Here is a 25,780-nt window from a genome sequence, read left to right on the forward strand (position 1 = left end):
TTCTGTTTCACTGGAGCAGACGACCCGTGATCTTTGACCTCGTTAATGATCTGACCTTTTCATATCCAATGAGAACAAAGCGACCTCGTCATTGAACACTGCTTCGTACATACTCGGGTATTTCCGTCCTAGTAGGAGTTACGATCGATTATCAATGGGTACAGTTTGTCATCTATCACATTCTTACGGGGCACGATGATTTAACCCAAAACACCCCAAAACACCCCAAACTATCCCCAAAAAATCAAAACTACCCAAAAACACTTTCAAATCTATTTTATTATAAATAATACTCTTAGACGAAGGATTGAGCCTTTTCTTTAAAAAAAAACCCCGGAGTTACGCTACCAGTTAAGGGGAAGTAAATCGTATATATTGGAATACCGTAAGAAATTGCCCCGACGCAATGTACTTCATTGGTTGGCAATTATGAACACGCACGTCTCGATGCTCTTGACTGGTTTCGGGATTTAGGGCTTCAATATTTGTCCAATGTAATTTGTATGTATAATATAATAATAAACGAAAGACATATTTACGCACATATTTTATTTCAGAAGCAAGGTAAATCGTATAACAGAGTACGTTTTAAAAAGATATAGTATATGTATAGTTTACATATTTCACAATTACTGATTGTTCTAAATAAAACGAATACATAAAAACATATAACTAAAACATTTGTTATGCAGTAAGATTAAAATTACCAAGAATGTTATAAAAGATTAAAAGTCTACTTCATAGTAAAAACAAAATAAATAAATAATTATTAATACTATCTAGAAGACACATAAAATATAAGTACAATATAAATAATGAAATTGCATGTCTATAGATTACCATAAAGTATGGTTTCGACACGAGGAAACTGAGACAAAAGAATATGCATAACTGTGACCTAATCAATATTAATATTCTAAGATTTACATAAATACTACAAAGAACGTACCATTTAAGATGAAAAAGATCAGTACAATATATAAATAGTCGTACTTTGAAATGCAATTTCATGTCTAGATAACCATGAAGTATGGCTCCGACACGCGGAAACGGAGACAAAAAATAAGCATTTTGACTATATATGCTATCAACGAAGGGGTGGTGCACTACAATTTAATTTAAAATACGAAATATTGATGGGTTGCATGAAAGTGCTTTTTTATCTTGTTTTCTCGGCCTTGCACCGTCGACGTTGGCCTGCTTTTTTCCCCACAGCTCTGTTTTAGTGGTGGACATCGGAAATCAGAAGTTGTTGACTTGACTTATTTTGAGTCCAGAATTTTGATTGTTTTCTTTTTTGCCAGAAAGTTTTGGAAATATATGTCCTATTCTTCATTACTTTTATTGATCCAAGTATCTCTCGAAAGTTGAAAAGATTTGAAATTTGTGTGTACTGACAAGTTGCCATGCAATGCCCTTCTGAGGTCAAGAATCTGGATGTTTCCTACTAGTGCCATTTTCTCAACTAAATCTGGTAATCGGTGTTGTTTGAAGTCGGCTACTTGTTTTAGTCTGTTGTTTATTGATTCAGAGTTATTGTTTGTCAACAACTCTGAAATCAATTTGTGCCGAAGAGGTTCAATGACGAATGCTCTTAATTTTGGTTCAAGAAACCTGTCCCAATATTATCGGAAACTGTTTGTCAGATAAGGTTCAAGGTCATCTTTTCCTTTAGCATGTTCCAGATCATTTTTGCCGAAGACAATACCGTCTTCTGCAAAAATGATACTAGAAATGCTTTGTCTGTCTTTCAGAGATGTACCGTGTTTTTCAAGGTACCTATTTAAGTTTTCTTTAATGTGTTTTGTACAAAGCAAAAAGTTTCCATTTGGAAAACTGTCATGTAAAGCATTTGTCAGTGCACACTCTTCGTCACTCCCTATTGTGACAATACCAGTACCTAGCTGGGCTCGTACATGTGAGAAAAAAGAATGATATGTTTTGAAATCTGCATCCCAATGAAGAAAAATGGGAACTAACATAATAGGATTTTCTTTTGTTGATTTGTGCCCATCCCCTTGGTTTTTGTACGTTATTGTAATGACAAAACATTTCCCCAAGTTGAATGTTCTTTCTCCCACCCTTCACAGGCGTGTCTCCCGTTTAACCGGGAAAGATCAGCTTGTCACCCCCTAAGGGGGGAGATAGCCTCGTGCCGATTAGCACGTGTTCAATTGTGACGTCATTGAAATGCGTCACCGGTAAATGTGACGTCATCAGAAGTGAATGACGATATCCATACCCCACATGTATTTTTGTTTACACTACTGTCGGTGGAGTTGTGACTGAAATAATAGGATGGGAGAAAAACAATCATCCTCTACCTTGAGGGTGTGACAGAGAAATCTCCAACCCTCGGGGTGATTTGTTTGGTTGTCCCCTCGGGTTGGAGATTTCTCTATCACACCCTCAAGGTAGGGGAAGATTAAATTAATCTACACCCATTACACTTGCACCTTCACCTAAACAATTGGCTTTAATACCCAACAATTGTTCCTCGGTATATAATATGATGTTTGGAAGTTTGTGCTTCCCTAGCTCAATTTTTTGAATGGAATGGTTTGAGTGAATTTGAGAAATGACGGTCAAAACCTCATCTGCTATGTTGTTGTTAACTAACTTTGGACCATTTTTGGTTTTTTTCTTGTCTCTCTAAACTTTATCTCGAATTTATTTGTCTTGCTGATTGGGGACCTAGCACACTGTTATCTTTGGCTTTAAGGTAACACACTTCAGTGGCTAGTTTACTTTGAGCTAGGGCAGCACACTCTTCCAAAGCATGAGGGTCTGTTCTGATATAATTATTGGTTGTTTTGGAATTGCCATGTGGCTGGGATTCCCCTGTTACTCTTTGCCCTGAATACCTAAAAGAATATGGAAGGTAATTGGGGTTAGATTTTACAGATAAACAAAGATCTTTTCACTACAGGTAGTCAACATCCTTTTCCATGTACATATTGATGAAAATAATTAAACTGTGAAAATAATTAACGTCTCTGCTATTAAACTTATAAAGTTAAGGATATTTAAAAGCCAGTTCATTCAAATCTCATTACGTTATTTGCTAAGCCTCTTTAAAGCCGGGGTCACATCTTACGGTCACGCACGTAGTTGACCGTAGTGGGGGATGACCGTAGTTGACTGTAGTAGATCGTATACGTTACCTTTAATTTGTTAGTTCAACGAAGTTATGACCGCAGTTTGAGTTCAAGAAACCCATCATTTGGCCATTGTTAGTCCAAAATTGTTCAACATGGCCAAAATAGATCCCTACCGTGACCGTAGTTTGAACATAGTTGCCCGTACTTAGACGTAGTGCGACCCTAGTTAACCCTCGCCATTTTCCTCGTAGTTCAACGTAGTTGGCCGTATTTACACGCATAACCTATTTTGCCAATTTTGAACCTACTTCGACCTAGTTGACCACGTTCACATGAACTACGTGCGTAACCGTATGATGTGATCGCGGCTTTATACCTCTGTCGAAATTGAACGCATCCATCAGTTCTTTTCAACCCATTTTGCAGTGGATCATGAGCATCCCGGAGTCGGCATATAATTGCGCAGTAGTTCTCTGACCTTGAAGGGGAATGTTTCAAGACTTGTCTATTATACGCCCTCTCAGAATGAATTTGTATTCCCATTAAATTACCTAAACAAATCTGACAAATTCTCTGAAGTATTTTGCAATGTTTTGCAATGTTTGCAGACAAAACTGTTATCGATTGTGTAATAAATCATGTACATTGGTTTATGTAGCAAAACAACCACTATTCAACTGTCACTCCACCTGCATATGAGCAGAATTATTGATGCAGTAAATAGAAAGAACCATTCTGATTGGTCAATAATCGATATGATAACTTCACACTGGCAATTGCTAATATTTCGTCGGTAAAAATATAATGATTTGAAATATTTTGTTAAAAATGTTTATTAAGAAGTACCAGTACATCAAAATAAATGGTACAAAGTTGTAAAAAGTATTCTACACATTTCCTCCAACCAGCAGATCCATGTATAATATTTGTAAGGTAATATATAAATGCAAAATACAAAATACAAGTGCAAAATACAAGTGAAAATATTGGTATATTTTGTCATACAAGTGAAATGTATGCATGGTATTCAATGGGAAAACCATTAAATTTCTATCCCCATTAAATTTCTATGTAATACATTTTTTAAGTAGAAACATGCAAATGTTACTAGATCAAGAAAGAGGTGGGATTAACAGTGCGATCTTTGGCGCCGTTATTCTGATGACATTATGCTTGACAACAAGGCATGCTATTTTCAATGAGCTACATAACAAAATTCTGCTTTATTCTGCTATAACCCTGAAGTATTTTGCAATGTTTGCAGACAAATACCCTGAAGTATTTTGCAATGCTTGCAGACAAAAATGCTATCGATTGTGTAGTAAATTATGTACATTTGTTTATGCAGGAAAATCCCATAATGGGATGAGGGAAGTTATATAAACTAGATTGAACTGAAGTAACAAAGATGTGTCCCTTCCTTAAACTATATTCAAAATAACCAAAACTTGTTTTAAAAATGTTTATTATGACGTACCAGTACATCAAAATAAATGGTACAAAGTTGTTAAAAGTATTCTACACATTTCCTCCAACCAGCAGATCCATGTATAATTTGTAGTCAAACCCTTCACTTTTTCTGCGAGATAGATTTGAGGAACTCTACAATGTTTATGTCATCGATGTCGTTGATATCATCAGGACTATAGTCAGTCATTGTTGCCGACAGCAACAGCGACGGATCAAATGCACCGGAATCATCCATGTCCTCATCGATTGGTTGTAGGTGATTCTGAGCCATGCCGACACTGGAAATAGAATGTGTACAGGCTTTTCTTAGTCTTCAGTTATAAATCTTGGTAAACGTCAATAAGTTACATCATCTGTACAACACAATTATAATAAACCCATGGGTATCTTTGATATTAAACTATAAAAGATATGGTTTATTACAGAGTTTGATGTTTATGAGAAAGTTCCTTGTCAGACGACACAATTTACTTAATTGCATCAAGGGAAGAATGCACAATAAGCGTGTTTATGATAGACTACAAGACTCTTTCATGCCCAGGGGTGAAGGATAGGGAAGTTCCACCTGAGGGGTTTTCAAATTTTGTAAAACCTGAGGCTGTGAAATTTGAAAATCCCAAGGATGGAATGTCCCTACCCTACAACCTTGGGCATGAAAGAGTATTTTTTCTCTCATTCCAGCTACAACAATAAGCACAGAAACCATGAAAATGCATTTGGACTGTCTACCACTTTTATATCAATTTCCCCCCTGAGCTTTTTTGACGAAATTGACATCGTCAGCGAGATTAAGCATACCCCATATCTTGCACAGAAAAAATATTCTCATCTCTCTAGCGTGTACGGTAAATATATCGTAAAAGGTTTTAATTTCATCACGTTGCCTTTTTCCGCATTGCGGCATCAGTCTTTTCCAAATTTGTGACGTGACGTCATTGTTGAGCCATGCGCTGGTCATGCAAAATTGTTTCTTTATTGAGCAGTAAATATGTCCCTCAATTCAATTTGCTTAAATAATGACAAACACATGTAATTTACTTTTCATTAAAATTAAGATTCAGGTAAACTTAATATTTTTTTCCAAAAAATCTGAAAATACCCTGTGCAAAGAAGTCACAGTCTAAACATATATATAGTGATTACTGTGAAATCTTTTTTTTTCTTTTTTTTTTTTTTTTAAATTCAAAATCTGCAGTTTTACAAATACCCGGTACTTTGACAATAATGGGGACAAGATATTGCAGAAAAAAATGTTTTGGTAATTTAATGGGAATACAAATTCATTCTGAGAGGGCGTATAACAGACAAGTCTTAATTGAATGTTTAATCAGTAGATCTAGAATAGTACAGATACTGTAGATTATTCCTAATTTGCATAAATATTTATTTACATGTAAACCTGATTTAAGCATCGATTGCAAATTTGTGAATTAGAGGATGCTATATTTTTGCTATTTGAACATTAATATTAATTATCTATAGAATTATCATTCACAGAAAAACACATGCCTAATTACCCTAAAGAATTAACACAAAAACTTATCTTTCACACAAAAATAAAGTGATTATAAGACTTTTAATATTAAATGTTACAAAAAAAATTTCAAAGTCTGAGTTGTTAATGTTACAAAATGATAAGGAATTCCAATGGATAAAAGTCATGAACATATCATATAAGGCACAGTGTTTACACTAGGGTTGATCTGCAGAATTACATCTTACCTGTTGGGTTCGTACACGGGGGAGTCCGGGCTGAGATGTAAGCCTTGAGGAGTCTGGGGATTGTTGAAATCTATCGGTGCTGCATTTGCTCTGAGAAAGGTAAATTGATACAATGCATATAGCATTCTACTTAAGCAACTTACATATAAATACATACTTCGATGTTTTGAACTTTTTAGGGACAACTAAGAAAAATTTGAAAACTTTGATTCACAAATGTTCCAACATCGAACATTAAAATCTTAAGACAGAATTTGACTCTTGTGTAACGAAACACAGACTAAGGAATTTAATTTAAAATGTATAAATATTGGATTTACAGTAATAAGATTAGCATATTTATTTATACACTCTAACTTGCATGGTGATCAAATTCAACATTTCTTGTAAATTAAATTTCCGAAGTCTGTGTGTTTATATGACTGCTAGACACTTCAATGTTCTAGTACAGGTAAAAGACTTGGGGCGTTATGGGTCATTTTTAGCCTCATAAATAAGTAAAAAATTCAACTTGAATTTATTTACCAATTTCTGTTATGAACATCATATTGGTTATTAGGGCTATATATCTTTCTTGGTGTAGATTCTTTCCAATGCACATGCGAAGATGCCATACCATAGCAACGACATCTCGTTGTTATGCAGAAATAGCCAAAATATGATGTTTTTGGACAGTTAGCATGTCTTTACTCTAAAAAGAATACCTTTTAGGGAATGAACACTGGTATGACAATGTTTCAGCATGTCAAATATTTTTTGTCTGTTGCATGCGGAGGCTTTCAAAACTTGAAGAGCATTTAATATCCTTCAAGATGGAAAAATTGCAGGTGTATGTCTCTCTTTGTAATGCCATATCTCCAAAACCACTTGTAGAATGATTTTGAAATTTCATATTTGCATACTTCATTTATTCCAGATTCCGAATATAACAACTAATTCAAAATCCCTGCTGAGGCCAGAAGTTACCCTTAGCGCCCCTAGTCCTTTTTCACTCAATTTACTAGTGTTTTCATGCCGCAAGTATGACTATGTTTATTAATCGTGACTATCGCTGTGTGATAATTTCAAGTTGATGGACAGATTAACGAGATTGTCTCAACGAGAATTATCATAGGACTAACGAATGTTCTCTAAACATATAGACAATATTAATGTATTCGCCCACAAATTTTACTTTTAGCGTACTCGCCCACAAATTTGACTTTTGATGTACTCGCCCACAGGTTTTACTTTTGATGTATTTGCCCACAAGTTTTGCTTTTGATGTACTTGCCCACAGGTTTTGCTTTTGATGTACTCGCCCACAAATTTTACTTTTGATGTACTCGCCCACAGGTTTTACTTTTGATGTACTCACCCACAGGTTTTACTTTTGATGTATTTGCCCACAGGTTTTACCTTTGATGTACATGCCCAGAGGTTTTACTTTTGATGTACTTGCCCACATGTTTTACTTTTGATGTACTCGCCCACAGGTTTTACTTTTGATGTACTTGCCCACAGGTTTTACTTTTGATGTACTTGACCACATGTTTTACTTTAAGTAACAGGAGATAAATCAGGCAGTAAAATTGTATTGCCCATTATAAATTAGGTTATATGTCATTACCCGTGTTATATATCAGGCTATTCAAAGAGACAAACGTTTCATTGTAATACATCTGAAGTATAACCCAAGTTTTATAGATGAATTATGTAGCGTTATCCAAATTTTATAAAAGAAATCTGTAGCATAACTCAAGTTTTATAAATGAAATATGTAGCATTTCCAAAGATTTAAAGATAAAATCGGTAGCGTTACTAAAGTTTTATAGATGAAAACTGTAGCTTTACCCAAGTTAGATGAAACTGGACTACAACAGCTCTGTTTTACCGCCAAGCAAGTTTTTCAAAAAGCATATTTACAATAAAACTATTCACTGACAGATAGACTTAATTTTTGTTTTTATCATATAGAGTTTTTGCGTTTTTAAATACTCACAGACTGTCTGGCAACCTGGCCACCAGTGTGCTTTGTACATATCCATCCTTCACTTCGTTATGTTTTTCTGGAAAAGTCCAAGCATAAATATCAAATACTGTGCTGATTGGGTTTCTTATAAATAGTCTAATGCAGTTAAACACTGAACACAAGCTTGTCAGATTCAGGAAAGATGTTAAAAAGAAATATCATATTTCATAACATAAATATCAATAACAACGACTAAGTTGGGCAGAATAATGGGACAAAAAAATGTGTCCACTGAAAGATGTTTGTCATTAACTTTAGAAAGGACTTTTTAAACATTTTCACCTCTATTGTCCCCATTGTGGGAGGCCTAGGTGTGTTGGGGTTGGCAAACCCTCCAAGTATACAACATTAAGACTAAAAATGTTCCCGACTGAATTTGGTTTAAATCTGTTCTGCCATCCTGGACAAGTATTGTTGAAAAATAAATGTTTATGAAAAAACCTTCAAAAACACAAGATTGATTTCCCTTTGTGGTAGCAGTCTTTTAAATGAAAAATTGATGGCAGATGATGAATACTGCATAAACTCAATGGTGGATTTAGATGTGAATGGTGATAGATGGTACACAGTAACAGTTAATACAGTCCTGGCATTGAAAAGTTGAAGATGCAGTGACATTTTTCATTGAACTAAAAGCAAACATATATCATTCTAAGTACATCTGTGTCTGTTCTACAGTGTAGAAACTCCAGTTCAATATTTTTCATGGGCCTGTGACATAGACCTGTTCAGCACCGTACCTACCTGATACAGCTGTGTAGTATTTCCCAAAGGCTTGTGATTTAGATATGTTTGGATAGAGGGTAACAAGAGCATCCAGGTCCTTGATTCGATCAGACAGGCTGCGAATTATGAAATCTTTACGGCCGTAAGGAGCCAGGTTCCAAACAGACCTCTCTCCTGTAGTGAAAAAGTCAGACGCTCATGATATTATATTCTCATTCCATTTCGTCAAAATATTTTCTTTTCTTTTACGAAAGGAAATGAATATAATTGAACAGATAGAGACATAAGAAAATGCATGAGAGAAGATAGAAAGACGGAGGTGGAACAGAAAAGAAAGAGAGGTTATCAGGAAAGGGAATATAAAAAGAAAAATAGGAAAGAAGAAATAACAGAAAAGAGGAGTGGAAGAAGATGAGAAAGAAGAAATGAGAGAAGAGGAAGAATTTGATATAAGAAGATGACAAAATAGAATAAAGGGAGATAGTGATATAGAAGAAAAGATGTACCTGTTTTAGAAGGATCATCAGCTACCCATGCTATTGTGATCCCACCCGTCTCAGAGTCGCTGAACCTCAGCAGGAACGTTCCATTGGGTTTGGTCATCAACCATTCTTGAGCAGAGTTCTTGCTGATAAACCCAATCACTGACCTGTTCCCAAACATTCAAATCCACAAACTAATTACATTTTCTGGATAGAATCATAAGTTTGCAAAAGATTTCTGCCCGAACAGTATACTGTAAATTTAGTGCATTTTCGATTTGTTTTAAAGATTAACATTTCGATAAACTGGCACTCTCACACTATATGCAGTAGTAAATTGTGTACAGAAACATCTAAAGCATGAACGCTAACTTTAGAATACTGCTAAAATATAACATGCAATGTTCGCTGAAACTTTTCTTTGTGGTTGGAAGCAATTTAGATTGTTTTGGGGTACAAACTTTCGTTTATATACACACAGCAGTCAAGTATATCAAATACATTTTTCATATTTATTTTTTGTAGTTTCATAGCAACCACGAACACCAGGAATGTTTGTACACAGCAAACATTTCATGTCAGTCAGTACGTACGGGAACAGTAGTTAGACAAATTAACAGCATGACTTGCAACAAATAAAAATCTTTCTAAAATAACACTTACCCGTCCATCCACGGAGATTTGAGGTGTTCCTCCGTCAGTTTCATTACGTTGTAGAACCACTCCCAGAATGTGAAGTTACGAGCGGATAAAGCGTCCTTTCAATACAAACATAAATTCATCTAAGGGTCTGTCAGAGTCACCCAACAGATATCTAGTTAAGTCCCCCAAACAAAGTAGAGGACTTATTGGTTTTACTCCGTTTCTTCTTCTTATTAATATTATTATTCTTCCGCCTTAAAAGTTTTCGACACATTTCTCGATAACAATTGGACGAAAATTATTATTAATGAAACTTTACTCAGGTGATCATCAAGGTAAGGGTGTGTGCAAATGACCTTTCATTACCCGATTGGTCAACAAAGATGGCCGCCACGGCCTCTGATTGGTCGAAAATAAATATTGGTCGATTTTGCTCAAATTTCATATGTAGGTGTATTTTGGCACTGCGAACATAGCTGCAGGGTTGTTTGGGGGACTTCTGTAATGATCCCTCATTGCAATTAGTACTTGTACTCTTTTAAAATAATTCATTATTCATAAGAAAAATAGGATAACTATAAACAAAATATTCCTTGTACTGTTTACTGTACAGTGGTTATATTTACGTACAGTACTGAATAGTATTTGTTTTATCTGTATTGAGGTTTTATTTACTGCGATTCTTTTTATATTTACTTGTAATATATAGGGTTTAATTTATTGTACTGTGGTGATATTTACTGTATGATAACGTACATTTACTGTGTAATACCTATACAGCATAGCACTTTCATTTACTGTATAATGTAGGTAATAAATACATTTATATGTTTAGTGCAATTGTATAGTTTATATTTTCTTTATTATACTTAAATATTTACCTACAGCATTTACATTATTTACTGTATAGTGGTAATGTTTAATGTATAGAACTAAAAACTAATTACAATTCTTGGAGCTTAATTTTAGCTATATTTGTGGTCTGATATAAGCGTGAAAAATATAGACCCTGCAAAATTGTTTCCCTTCTAATATATATATGTACTATTCGTAATTAACCGAGTTTTGCAAAACTTCAACCCTGAAATTTCTTTCATGAAGAAATTCCGCCAACATTATTATCCCACAAAATGAAGTACTTCTTGCTAGGTAATCAATGCAATGATAGAATTGTACCGGTATACTATTGATCTCTAGGCAACCTCAGATAAACTTATTTCTTGTACTCGAACAATGTTTTTTTTCTGCTGAATGTATGAATGTTGAGTGCATAAATTAAAGTTCCCTTGATTTACTTTCGCAAATAATGCTTTCTTAAAATACCTTGGCTGAGTTCTGTGATACTGACCTTGTTGAACATCGGCCACGATATTAGTCTTTGTGAGAAGTCCTCCCCGGGTTTGATCTGACCTCCTACAAGTACGAAATTTAAACTTTCACAAACATAAACATAATCCAACCTTTCATCAACAAAATGGCTTGTTCTCAGGAAATGAATTACTTACAATTATTATTATTTACAATTTCATACCCCCAAAACATAACTAAACTTAATAAATATATATCCAAGAAATATAAATTACATAGAAAAATTAAAAGTCACACACAAAACATACAAAATTCAACCTCTCATACACAAAACATACAAAATACAACCTCTCATACACAAAACAAACCAAATCTAACCTCTCATACAGAAAACATACAAAATACAACCTCTCATACAGAAAACATACAAAATACAACCTCTCATACACAAAACATACAAAATACAACCTCTCATACAGAAAACATACAAACTACACTCTCTCATACACTAAAAAAAACCATAATCCAACCTCTCATACAGAAAACATACAAAATACAACCTCTCATACACAAAAACTACAAAATACAACCTCTCATACACTAAAAAAACCATAATCCAACCTCTCATACACAAAAAATACAAAATCCAACCACTCATACACATACACACACAAATTCCAACTCTCATACACAAAACATACAAAATACCACCTTTCATACACAAAACATACAAAATCTAACCTGTCAGTCACAAAACATACAAAATCTAACCTCTCATACACAAAACATACAAAATCTAACCTCTCATACACAAAACAAACAATATCCAACCTCTCATACACAAAACATACAAAATACAACCTCTCATATACAAAAACATACAAAATCCAACTCTCATACACAAAACATACAAAATCCAACCTCTCATAAACAAAACATACAAAATACAACCTCTCATACACAAAAACTACAAAATACAACCTCATACACAAAACATACAAAATCTAACCTGTCAGTCACAAAACATAAAAAATCTAACCTGTCAGTCACAAAACATACAAAATCTATCTTCTCATACACAAAAAAACAACATAATCCAACCTCTCATACACAAAACATACAAAATACAACCTCTCATACACATGCACATACAAAATACAACTCTCATACACAAAACATACAAAATCCAACTTCTCATACACAAAACATACAAAATACAACCTCATACACAAAACATACAAAATACAACCCCTCATACACAAAAACTACAAAATACAACCTCTCATACACACAAAAAACATAATCCAACCTCTCATACACAAAACATACAAAATCCAACCCTCATACAAATACACATACAAAATCCAACTCTCATACACAAAACATACAAAATCCAACCTCTCCTACAGAAAACATACAAAATACAACCTTTCATGCACAAAACGTACAAAATAAACTTTTCATATACAAAACATTCAAAGTCTAACCTCTCATACACAAAACATACAAAATCCAACCGCTCAAACACAAAACAAAACAAATCTAACCTCTCATACACAAAATATACAAAATCTTACCTCTCATACACAAAAAAACATAATCCAACCTCTCATACACAAAACATACAAAATCCAACCTCTCATACACAAAACGTACAAAATACAACCTCTCATACACAAAACATACAAAATACAACCTCTCATACACAAACATACAAAATCTAACCTCTCATATACAAAAAATACAAAATAAACCTCTCATACACAAAACATACAAAATACAACCTCTCATACACAAAAAAAACATAATCCAACCTCTCATACACAAAACATACAAAATCCAACCTCTCATACACATACACATACAAAATCCAACTCTCATACACAAACATACAAAATCTAACCTCTCATACACAAAACATACAAAATACAACCTCTCATACACAAAAACTACAAAATACAACCTCTCATACACAAAAAAACATAATCCAACCTCTCATACACAAAACATACAAAATCCAACCTTTCATACACATACACATACAAAATCCAACTCTCATACACAAAACATAAAAAATCTAACCTTTCATACACATAACATACAAAATCTAACCTTTCACTCACAAAACATACAAAATCTAACCTCTCATACACAAAACAAACAAAATCCAACACCTCGTACACAAAACAAACCAAATCTAACCTCTCATACACAAAAACTACAAAATGCAACCTCATACACAAAACATACAAAATCCAACCTCTCATACACATACAAAATCCAACTCTCATACACAAAACATACAAAATCCAACCTCTCCTACAGAAAACATACAAAATAAACCTTTCATACACAAAACATACAAAATACAACCTCAACCTCTCATACACAAAACAAACAATCCTCTCATACACAAAACATACAAAATCCAACCTTTCATACACATACACATACAAAATACAACTCTCATACACAAAACATACAAAATCCAACCACTCATACACAAAACATACAAAATACAACCTCTCATACAAAAAACTACAAAATACAACCTCATACACAAAAAATACAAAATCTAACCTCTCATACACAAAACATACAAAATACAACCGCTCATACACAAAACATACAAAATACAACCTCTCATACACAAAACGTACAAAATTTAACCTCTCATACACAAAATAAGCTAAATCCAACATCTCATACACAAAACATACAAAATACAACCTCTCATATACAAAAAATACAAAATAAACATCTCATACACAAAACATACAAAATACAACCTCTCATATACAAAAAATACAAAATAAACCTATCATACACAAAACATACCAAATAAAACCTCGCATACACAAAAAAAACATAATCCAACCTCTCATACACAAAACATACAAAATCCAACCTCCCATACACATACACATACTACAACCTCTCATATCCAAAAAAAACAAAATCCAACCTCGCATACACATACACATGCAAAATACAACTCTCATACACAAAAAAAACAAAATAAACCTATCATACGCAAAACATACCAAATAAACCTCGCATACCCAAAAAAAACATAATCCAACCTCTCATAAACAAAACATACAAAATACAACCTCTCATACACAAAAACTACAAAACACAACCTCATACACAAAACATACAAAATACAACCTTTCATACACAAAACGTACAAAATCCAACCTCTCATACACAAAACAAACCAAATCTAACCTCTCATACACAAAAACTACAAAATACAACCTCATACACAAAACATACAAAATCCAACCTCTCGTACACAAAACATACAAAATACAACATCTCATACACAAAAACTACAAAATACAACCTCTCATACAGAAAAAAACCATAATCCAACCTCTCATACACAAAACATACAAAATCCAACCTCTCATACACATACACATACAAAATTCAACCCTCATACACAAAACATACAAAATCCAACCTTTCCTACAGAAAACATACAAAATACAACCTTTCATATACAAAACGTACAAAATACAACCTTTCATCTGCAAAACATACAAAATCTAACCTCTCATACACAAAACATACAAAATCCAACCGCTCATACACAAAACAAAACAAATCTAACCTCTCATACACAAAATATACAAAATCTTACCTCTCATACACAAAAAACATAATCCAACCTCTCATACACAAAACATACAAAATACAACCTCCCATACACATACACATACAAAATCCAACTCTCATACACAAACATAAAAAATCGAACCTCTCATACACAAAACATACAAAATCCAACCGCTCATACACAAAACAAAACAAATCTAACCTCTCCTACACAAAATATACAAAATCTTACCTCTCATACACAAATAACATAATCCAACCGCTCATACACAAAACATACAAAATCCAACCACTCAAACACAAAACATACAAAATACAACCTCTCATACAACAAAAACTACAAAATACAACCTCTCATACACAAAAAAAACCCCATAATCCAACCTCTCATACACAAAAAATACAAAATAAACCCCTCATACACAAAACATACAAAATACAACCACATACACATACAAAATCCAACTCTCATACATAAACATACAAAATTTAACCTCTCATACACAAAACATACGAAATCCAACCTCTCATACACAAAATATACAAAATACAACCTCTCATACACATACAACACATACAAAATCCAACTCTCATACACAAACATAAAAAATCTAACATCTCATACACAAAACATACAAAATACAACCGCTCATACACAAAACATACAAAATCCAACCGCTCATACACAAAACAAAACAAATCTAACCTCTCCTACACAAAATATACAAAATCTTACCTCTCATACACAAATAACATAATCCAACCGCTCATACACAAAACATACAAAATCCAACCACTCAAACACAAAACATACAAAATACAACCTCTCATACACAAAAAAAACCCCATAATCCAACCTCTCATACACAAAAAATACAAAATAAACCTCTCATACACAAAAAAACCCATAATCCAACCTCTAATACACAAAACATACAAAATCCAACCTCTCATACAAAAAAAAAACATAATCCAAACCTCTAATACACAAAACATACAAAATACAACCTCTCATACACAAAAAAAAACCATAATCCAACCTCTCATACAGAAAACATACAAAATACAACCTCTCATACAAAAAAAAAACATAATCCAACCTCTCATACACCAAACATACAAAATCCAACCTCTCATACACATACACAAACAAAATCCAACTCTCATACACAAACATAAAAAATCTAACATCTCATACACAAAACATACAAAATACAACCACATACACATACAAAATCCAACTCTCATACACAAACATAAAAAAATCTAACCTTTCATACACAAAACATACAAAATGTAACATCTCAAACACAAAACATACAAAATACAACCTCTCATACAAAAAAAAAACATAATCCAACCTCTCATACACAAAACATACAAAATCCAACTCTCATACACAAACATAAAAAATCGAACCTCTCATACACAAAACATACAAAATCCAACTCTCATACACAAACATAAAAAATCTAACCTCTCATACACAAAACATCCAAAATGTAACATCTCATACACAAAACATACAAAATACAACCTCTCGTACACAAAATAAACCCACTCATACACAAAACATACAAAATACAACCGCTCATACACAAAACATACAAAATACAACCGCTCATACACAAAACATACAAAATACAACCGCTCATACACAAAACATACAAAATCCAACCGCTCATACACAAAACAAAACAAATCTAACCCCTCATACACAAAATATACAAAATCTTACCTCTCATACACAAATAACATAATCCAACCGCTCATACACAAAACATACAAAATCCAACCGCTCATACACAAAACAAAACAAATCTAACCTCTCCTACACAAAATATACAAAATCTTACCTCTCATACACAAATAACATAATCCAACCGCTCATACACAAAACATACAAAATACAACCTCTCATACACAAAAAAACCCATAATCCAACCTCTAATACACAAAACATACAAAGTCCAACCTCTCATACACATACACAAACAAAATCCAACTCTCATACACAAACATAAAAAATCTAACATCTCATACACAAAACATACAAAATACAACCGCTCATACACAAAACATACAAAATCCAACCTCTCATACAAAAAAAAAACATAATCCAACCTCTCATACACCAAACATACAAAATCCAACCTCTCATACACATACACAAACAAAATCCAACTCTCATACACAAACATAAAAAATCTAACCTCTCATACACAAAACATACAAAATTAATCCAACCTCTCATACAGAAAACATACAAAATACAACCTCTCATACACAAAAAAACCCATAATCCAACCTCTAATACACAAAACATACAAAATCCAACCTCTCATACACATACACAAACAAAATCCAACTCTCATACACAAACATAAAAAATCTAACCTCTCATACACAAAACATACAAAATGTAACATCTCATACACAAAACATACAAAATACAACCTCTCTTATACAAAATGAACCAAATCCAACCTCTCATACGCAAAAAATACAAAATAAACCTCTCATACACAAAACATACAAAATACAACCTCTCATATACAAAAAATACAAAATAAACATCTCATACACAAAACATACAAAATGTAACATCTCATACACAAAACATACAAAATGTAACATCACATACACAAAACATACAAAATACAACCTTTCATACACATACACATACAAAATACAACTCTCATACACAAAACATAAAAAATCTAACCTTTCATACACATAACATACAAAATCTAGCCTTTCATTCACAAAACATACAAAATCTAACCTCTCATACACAAAACATACAAAATCTAACCTCTCATACACAAAACAAACAAAATACAACCTCTCATACACAAAAACTACAAAATAGAACCTCTCATACACAAAAAAAACATAATCCAAACTCTCATACACAAAACATACAAAATACAACCTTTCATACACATACACATACAAAATACAACTCTCATACACAAAACATAAAAAATCTAACCTTTCATACACATAACATACAAAATCTAACCTTTCATTCACAAAACATACAAAATCTAACCTCTCATACACAAAACATACAAAATCCAACCTGTCATACACAAAACATACAAAATCCAACCTCTCATACACAAAAACTACAAAATACAACTTCTCATACACAAAACAAACCAAATCTAACCTCTCATACACCTACACATACAAAATACAACTCTCATACACAAAACATACACAAATCCAACCTCTCCTACAGAAAACATACAAAATACAACCTTTCATGCACATAACATACAAAATCTAACCTTTCATATACAAAACATACAAAATCCAACTGCTCATACACAAAACAAACCAAATCTAACCTCTCATACACAAAACAAACCAAATCTAACCTCTCATACACAAAACAAACCAAATCTAACCTCTCATACACAAAACAAACCAAATCTAACCTCTCATACACAAAACAAACCAAATCTAACCTCTCATACACAAAACAAACCAAATCTAACCTCTCATACACAAAACAAACCAAATCTAACCTCTCATACACAAAACAAACCAAATCTAACCTCTCATACACAAAACAAACCAAATCTAACCTCTCATACACAAAACATACAAAATAAAGCCTCTCATACACAAAACATACAAAATCCAATTGCTCATACACAAAACAAACCAAATCTAACCTCTCATACACAAAACAAACCAAATCTAACCTCTCATACACAAAACAAACCAAATCTAACCTCTCATACACAAAACATACAAAATAAAGCCTCTCATACACATATATACCATCTCACATGATAGTCTAAGCATATTTTTCTCCAGTATTCACAACCTTCTATACATTGAACCTACCAAAGGCTTTGTTGGCTAGGTAGGACAGATTGTCTGCTGTCAACCCACGACCAGTAGCGGCCTGGAACATTCCATTGAGCAGTTCAGCCATCTGACACCACGGAACAGAGTCTGGAACTGCGAACGGGGTCCGGCCCTGAAAGGGAACAGCTGGCACATCGAATACAGGAAGTTCTCCAGTGACAAGCTTTACGAAAGATCCAGTAAGATTTAGATTCTATCATACCAAGCCTTAATGAACCTAGCATGAAAAATAAATCCCTTGTACGATCACATGTTTATCAAGACCAACTGTAATGAGATAAAAGACATGGTCACATCAAATCCTTACAGAGATCAACATTTGTTACATCATGCCATCCCCTTGTTGGCTCAGGGAAAGAATAAGCCCTAAAAATATCTAGTGTGGCATAATATGCTCCTTAAATGATGTACATACTCCTCTTTTACCCTATCACTTTCTGTTCTGAGCTGGCTTCCCTTAGTCACCGACTGTAGTTGCATCATCATTTACTGTGGACTAAATGACATTCTTTTGTTGATAGACTATTAAAGTACAAAAAATACCAAAGAAAAGCAAATATCATACAACATCCTGACTGAGATTAACCTTTGTACCAGTATAACACACTTTACTCACCGGCTCAGCAAATTGGTTGTCCCACAGAACAGTTGCCATGGCGTTGCATTCCTGGTTACCGTGGACAGTCACAACGACAGGCAGTGACAGTGTCTGCAAAAATGATATTTTCTGATTAACTACCCCCATTCATTTATCTAAATAAATTGTATTTCTGGGCAATCTGTTGTAAACCAAAATATATAGATTTCAAAAATTCAATATCGTACAGCTGCTGGACTTTCCGAAGAAAGTTTAACTTATCAACCAGGAAAACCAAAGGTGATCACGAGTACAGGTAAGCCCATATCAAGATCTGCTGTACGTTTTGACAGGTCTGTAACTGTCTTCACCAACGAATTTTCAAATGAAAGTGCCAAGTGTGCTGTAAATTTAGGAATGGATGTGGAAGGAAACAAGCAAATTCGTGGAATGTATATCCCTCCCTTTCAGGACATATTGTTGGTAAACATTATTGAGGTTAGGTTTAACATGTGAGTATCGTGCTGTTGAGACATAATGTATAGCTTGAAACTAGAAGAAAAAAATTCCTTATCTAATATTTGCTAGAGTTATTTAGCGGAAACTGCCTGCAGCTAATGACTCTACCAAATGAAGTCCGATTAAAGTGGTTGTCAAACTTGGCCGAGTCCCTAATGCGTTGAACCCTGTTACTAAGTTTGAAGACAATCGGATACTATTTGCGAGAGTTAATGAACAGAAACGGAAGTTAATGACGTTTTTCGTTATTCAAGGGGCCATAACTCCGCCAAATGGGGTCCACTGAAAGTGGTCATCAAACTTGGCCGATACCCTAAGGCATTTAACCCTGTGGCCAAGTTTGTAGAAAATCGGTTAACATTTGTTGTAGTTATTGTATGGAAACGAAGCGTGACAGACAGACAGACAGATAAACCCAAATTAATATCCCCCGTTTCGGTGAAAGCGGGGGATAAAAAGTGGAAACCATGAAACTATGATTGTTTTTAATATATAAGCCCCTTATCCATGATACATATTTTTGACCTCTGTTACCTTTGAATTTTTTCAATGTTACTTATTTCAACAAAGGTGGGGTCAACATTTGGCCCCCACTTTGATTTCCTCTATTCTTTTGCCATATGTAGATACAAAATATGATCAATAACTGCATAAATGATTATTCATAATTACTACTGAAAACCGTAGTGGATCTCCTTGCATAACACTAGGTTGAGTGATGGGGGTACTCTAACAAAATGATCGATAAATGTCACAGGCGAATGCTATTTTGAACATGAGTTATGGTAGTGTACTGTTATTGTTATTTTGTTACTAAATATGTCATATTGGTATATATCAAGTAAGCTTAGTGATACTTTTATTTAGAAAAACATGCAAAATTTACACAAAATTTAAAATATAATCAACATTGTGAACTTGCCTATCTATAGTTACAGTGGTAGTCTATATTTTAAACTTCGTTAAAAACTTTCCATGTATGTATTTTGTCTACTGAATCATTTTTATGCAATATAAAAACCGGTAAAGTACTTTATTAGCATGCCAAACATGATCAATGCCGAATTTCACATAATCTTTAAGATTTGATTATCAATGTTTATTATGGTAAAAACCGATACATTTTCTGTTTTTGTATCATACCAAAACACTTTATTATATAACGCATGTTTTAAAGTTATGTGCAGCAGTTATAACTCATGAAATTGTATTCTGCCAAAGTAATCTTTCTTCTGGAGAACTACTTAAGGTTGAGATTGTGTTATAGACAACGATATGCAATTATATGAAAATAATCAAATAATCTTAATAGTAAAACTATCATACATTTTATTATACACCCTGCAACAAAGTTAGGAGGTATACTGGAATCAGCTTGTCTGTCTGTCTGTCTGTCCGTAGAAAAAAGATTGTCCGGACAACTCCTTCTAAAGTAATGGATCAATTTCAGCGAAAGTTTCAAGATATGATAACTACCACCTCAAGTTATGCATACATGTATTATGTTTTCATTCTGATCCTTATTTTACAGAGTTATGGCTCTTTGATGAAAACGTTTTGTCCAGACATGTCCTCCAAAACTAAGGGGTCAATTTCAACGAAAGTTTTCACATAAAGTAACCTCCACCTGATGGTGTGCATCCAGGTATTATTGTTTTTCAATATGACCCTTTTTAACGGAGTAATGGCCCTTTGTTGAAATACTGACAACTCCTCCAAAACTATGCAGACAATTTCAACGAAAGTTTAAAGATATGGTAACTGCCCCCTGACATAGTGCATCCAAATAGTATGTTTCATTCCAAACCTTTAAAAAGGAATTATGGCTCTTTTTAGGAAAAGAACCTTTGTCTGCCTCATACTCTACTGTGCCGATGTCAATGAATGTTTACAGATATGGTAATTATCCCCTGATGTCGTGCATTCGGGTACGTGCAACAGGGTAGTACTTTTTTCATTTCGACCCTTTTTAAGGAGTTCTGGCCCTTTGTTAAAAATCTTTGTCTTGACAACTCCTTCTTAACTACTAGGACGACTGAAGCAAAACTGGTTCATCGGGGCTAATAAGATTTGGTATGGAAGTATGTTTTGGCATGGGGAGGGAGTACAGGAAGTATGTAAGTGACATATATTCTTAAATATTTTACGTGTGTGTGTGTGTGTGTGTGTGTGTGTGTGTGTGTGTGTGTGTGTTGAACTATGCATTGCTTTGCAATTCTTTGTCTTAGTTAGCCTTTAACTTACATTTTGGGTTATATAGGAGTGGGGTATTAGTTAATCTTTTTGCTTTCAGTTCTAGTTATTATTTTATTTGGCCTATTGACCATTCATTAAACAAAATATGGAGGAATATTACATTACAAATATCAAGACCAAAGGACTTTTGGTCATGAAGAAACACATGTTAAAGGAAAAATGGAAAGAAAGTTATGTATTTCTTTTTTTGAATCAAAAGTGTTATATGACAAATTTACCGGTTGTCAATTTTCTTGCAATTACTGATGTTGAAAGATATTATTGGTAGCCAACTTTTAAGCAAGTATGAAATATAGACTGGTTTTAAAACTATGTAAATAAACGTGACAAAAATGGAAATTTTCTCATTAGTAATGAAATTTCACAGTCTTTTCTGCTTAAATCTTCAATAAAAAGAACAATACTTTCTTGAAATAGTGTAATATTCGGTATCAAAATGAAAGTTGGAATATGTTGCACACGATGATGATATAATTTTATAGTAATTATTTTATTTAAATGCTCTAGGAAGAATTGTGCTACCGCACCTTTAACACCCACACAGGTGTAAGTCAATGAGGTCCCATTTATCCTAAAATGAATTCTGTAACTAACGGTTCCTTATTTAAGCTTCCTATACCCATACCTTTTTGTAGTTATCTTGTTTTTAAATTCAAAGCGGGGGCCGACGCTAATGTTAAATCTCCATAGGCGTTGACCCCACCTTTACATAATTGCTCATTATTTTTTTATTTGATGCTATTCTGACGCTTTTACATGTTACATTACAGGTATATTTCAAGGGTAATCAATATCACATGTCACATTACAGGTATATTTCAAAGGTAATCAATATCACATGTTACATTACAGGTATATTGCAAAGGTAATCACTATCACATGTTACATTACAGGTATATTTCATGGGTAATCAACATCACATGTTACATTACAGGTATATTTCAAGGGTAAACAATATCACATGTTACATTACAGGTATATTTCAAGGATAATCAATATCACATTGAGATTAAGTGAAATATACTGTACACTGTCTTGACTTACCCAAACCTGAAACATGAGCTCCCCATTGCCAATCTGGAAATCTGACTGGAACAGCACACAGAACTTCTCTTCCGTTACTGCCTGTGGAAGTCAGAGATCACATAGTAAAGATCACGAAAGGTCAGAGTTCAAAGATAAGGCCCAAAGCACCTCCACTTTGCACTGGTAAGTTCAGTTGATAGAAAAATTAGTAAAACTGTAATGATTTTGTGTTCAAAGGAAAATTGCTTTTATGAATGGTCAACTTGATTCATTAGAACATTACATAAGTACATGTTTATTAAGTAAACAAAATTTAATTATACTTCACCAATTCAAAGGAGTAAGATAATAAAGGTACTTTTTGACCAGAAATAATTATGCATCATTTGTCTGGGTTTTTGATAATTATGTCGTAATGGAGTTGGTAGCTATAACAGGGAAGCAAACACGAGACCCCACAAATGAAAACATGTCAATTGATTGATAGATTGGTTAATTGGTATTACGTCCGATTCACTATTGAGTAGTTCAGTTATCCAGCAGACGTCTGTCATGTCCATTACAAAAACGCTATTCAATTATAGCCTTTGGCTGAGGTCTATACCTGGATTTATCGACTTAATCGAGGTATCGACCGAAGTTAAAGGCTACAATTGTTTTATTATTTTCAAAATAGTGATGTAAGCAATCTGAAACAAAACCATAGCAAATATATTTTGGCAGCGGGACAGTGCATTGTTTGGAGACACGGCATAATTCTATTTTTAGAAACACCCAGTCCTTCAACAAAAATCATGCGCTTCAAGTCAATATCGTTTTTTATCGGTGGACACGTGATGCCCTCCTGGCCAATCACTTGTGTGGAATAATATGAAAAAATAATTATGGTTTATATAAGTGGGGAACTAATCAGTATACATAAAACGTCGTCACAATAGCTACATACTTCTGAGCCTTTCTTGTCCGCTCGTTTGATCTTCTTCAATGACTGCAAAAGAAAAAACCAAGAAAAAAGAAAGGTATGTATGAAGTTTCATTAGTCGATTTACAAATTTACACTAACAAGATTACACTCAGTAAGTTATAATGAATTTTTGGCTGTAAAACTGCCAACAGATACCATGTCAATAAGAACATGCTCTGACAGGTACCCACTACCACGAGAAGATAATTTCTATTTATTTTAATATTCTTATTTTAAATGACTTCAAATTAACGAAAAAGGATTTGAATTTGATGATCATGGAAAGATTGTGAAAAACAATTGACATATAAAAATTTCAATTTCGCTGAAGTTTCAAGATTGTTCAAAGCATTTGACAAAGTACGTAACTTAGGTATAATAAGATAGCATAAAATGGAATTGTATTTCAAGTCTGTTATAAAACTGGATGGTATTAAGAGGCTTCATTAACATGTGCAGTATTATGTTTTAAGATGTACATTATTACAACCCTGTTTTCAGATGTACACTTTTACAACCCTGTTTTAAGATGTACATTATTACAAGCCTGTTTTCAGATGTACAGTATAAAGACTCCATTTTAAAATGGACAGTATTTCAACCCTGTTTTAATATAAGATGTTCACTATTACAATCCTGTTTTAAGATGTACAGTATTAAGACTCCATTTTACGATGTACACTATTACAACCCTGTTTTAAGATGTACACTATTAAGACTCCAATTTAAGATATACAATATTAAGACTCCAGTTTAATATGTACACTATTTCAGCCATGTTTAAGATGCACATTATTACAACCCTGCTTTAAGATGTACACTATTGCAACCCTGTTTTTAGATGTAAGATTGATAGGTTTCTGTGTGAAGATATAACTGACCATGTTACGGAAGGTAATGCTGAGCTCTCCCTTGGCCTGGTGGTACTCCATTGTCCCATTGTTGTTGAGGATCTCACCACTTGTATCACTCTTAGCATGGGTGTCGTTCTTCAGCAACGCTATTGCTTGTTCTTCGCTGCAGCAAACAATTAAAACAAATATATGCAGACAACCATTTTGTTGATTAACTTTCTCTCAGACTGCAGTGCCAGGGTAAAGAGGGTTTGGAAATTACGAACACTTTGAACTAAATTTTGATAAATAAAAATATGTGTATTATCCCAATCAGACCTTTATGATAACATACCTTAAATAAATATAAGATATAAGCTCACTCGGCCTATATAGAGATGAACTGATGGAAGATAAGCTGTCAGTACAAGGTGTGTTCTATTTGTATCAGTTGACGGCTAAGAACACAATGGTGGGTATTACTGAACATTTTCTCCCAAGGAAATGCTTATTCGCATAAAATATTTTGACTACCAAATGCAAAAAATAGGAATCAACACCATTTCTTGAATTTTGAATAAAAGACTATCTATAATTGCTTCAGTTCTAAATGAATCTCCACCATTTATTTTTA

The 25,780-nt window shown here is 33.6% G+C and overlaps 1 protein-coding gene across 1 annotated transcript in view; it reads right to left on the reverse strand.

Moving 5' to 3' along the window:
• Positions 1 to 4,549: 4,549 nt before the first annotated feature.
• Positions 4,550 to 25,780, reverse strand: part of LOC110463564 (signal transducer and activator of transcription 5B-like) — a 37,339-nt gene continuing 16,108 nt past the window's right edge. The window contains exons 12-23 of the mRNA XM_021518254.1: positions 25,195 to 25,330; positions 24,296 to 24,337; positions 23,368 to 23,448; positions 19,588 to 19,680; positions 18,948 to 19,083; positions 11,503 to 11,567; positions 10,176 to 10,270; positions 9,537 to 9,679; positions 9,049 to 9,204; positions 8,275 to 8,341; positions 6,294 to 6,383; positions 4,550 to 4,849 (exon numbers count right to left, since the gene is read on the reverse strand). Of these exons, the coding sequence (XP_021373929.1) occupies positions 4,672 to 4,849; positions 6,294 to 6,383; positions 8,275 to 8,341; positions 9,049 to 9,204; positions 9,537 to 9,679; positions 10,176 to 10,270; positions 11,503 to 11,567; positions 18,948 to 19,083; positions 19,588 to 19,680; positions 23,368 to 23,448; positions 24,296 to 24,337; positions 25,195 to 25,330 (1,282 nt within the window). The 3' untranslated portion in view covers positions 4,550 to 4,671. The remainder of the gene's footprint in view (positions 4,850 to 6,293; positions 6,384 to 8,274; positions 8,342 to 9,048; positions 9,205 to 9,536; positions 9,680 to 10,175; positions 10,271 to 11,502; positions 11,568 to 18,947; positions 19,084 to 19,587; positions 19,681 to 23,367; positions 23,449 to 24,295; positions 24,338 to 25,194; positions 25,331 to 25,780) is intronic.

This window comes from Mizuhopecten yessoensis, unplaced genomic scaffold (genome assembly GCF_002113885.1).
Source record: "Mizuhopecten yessoensis strain PY_sf001 unplaced genomic scaffold, ASM211388v2 scaffold10917, whole genome shotgun sequence".
In the NCBI taxonomy this organism is placed as follows: Eukaryota; Metazoa; Mollusca; class Bivalvia; order Pectinida; family Pectinidae; genus Mizuhopecten; species Mizuhopecten yessoensis.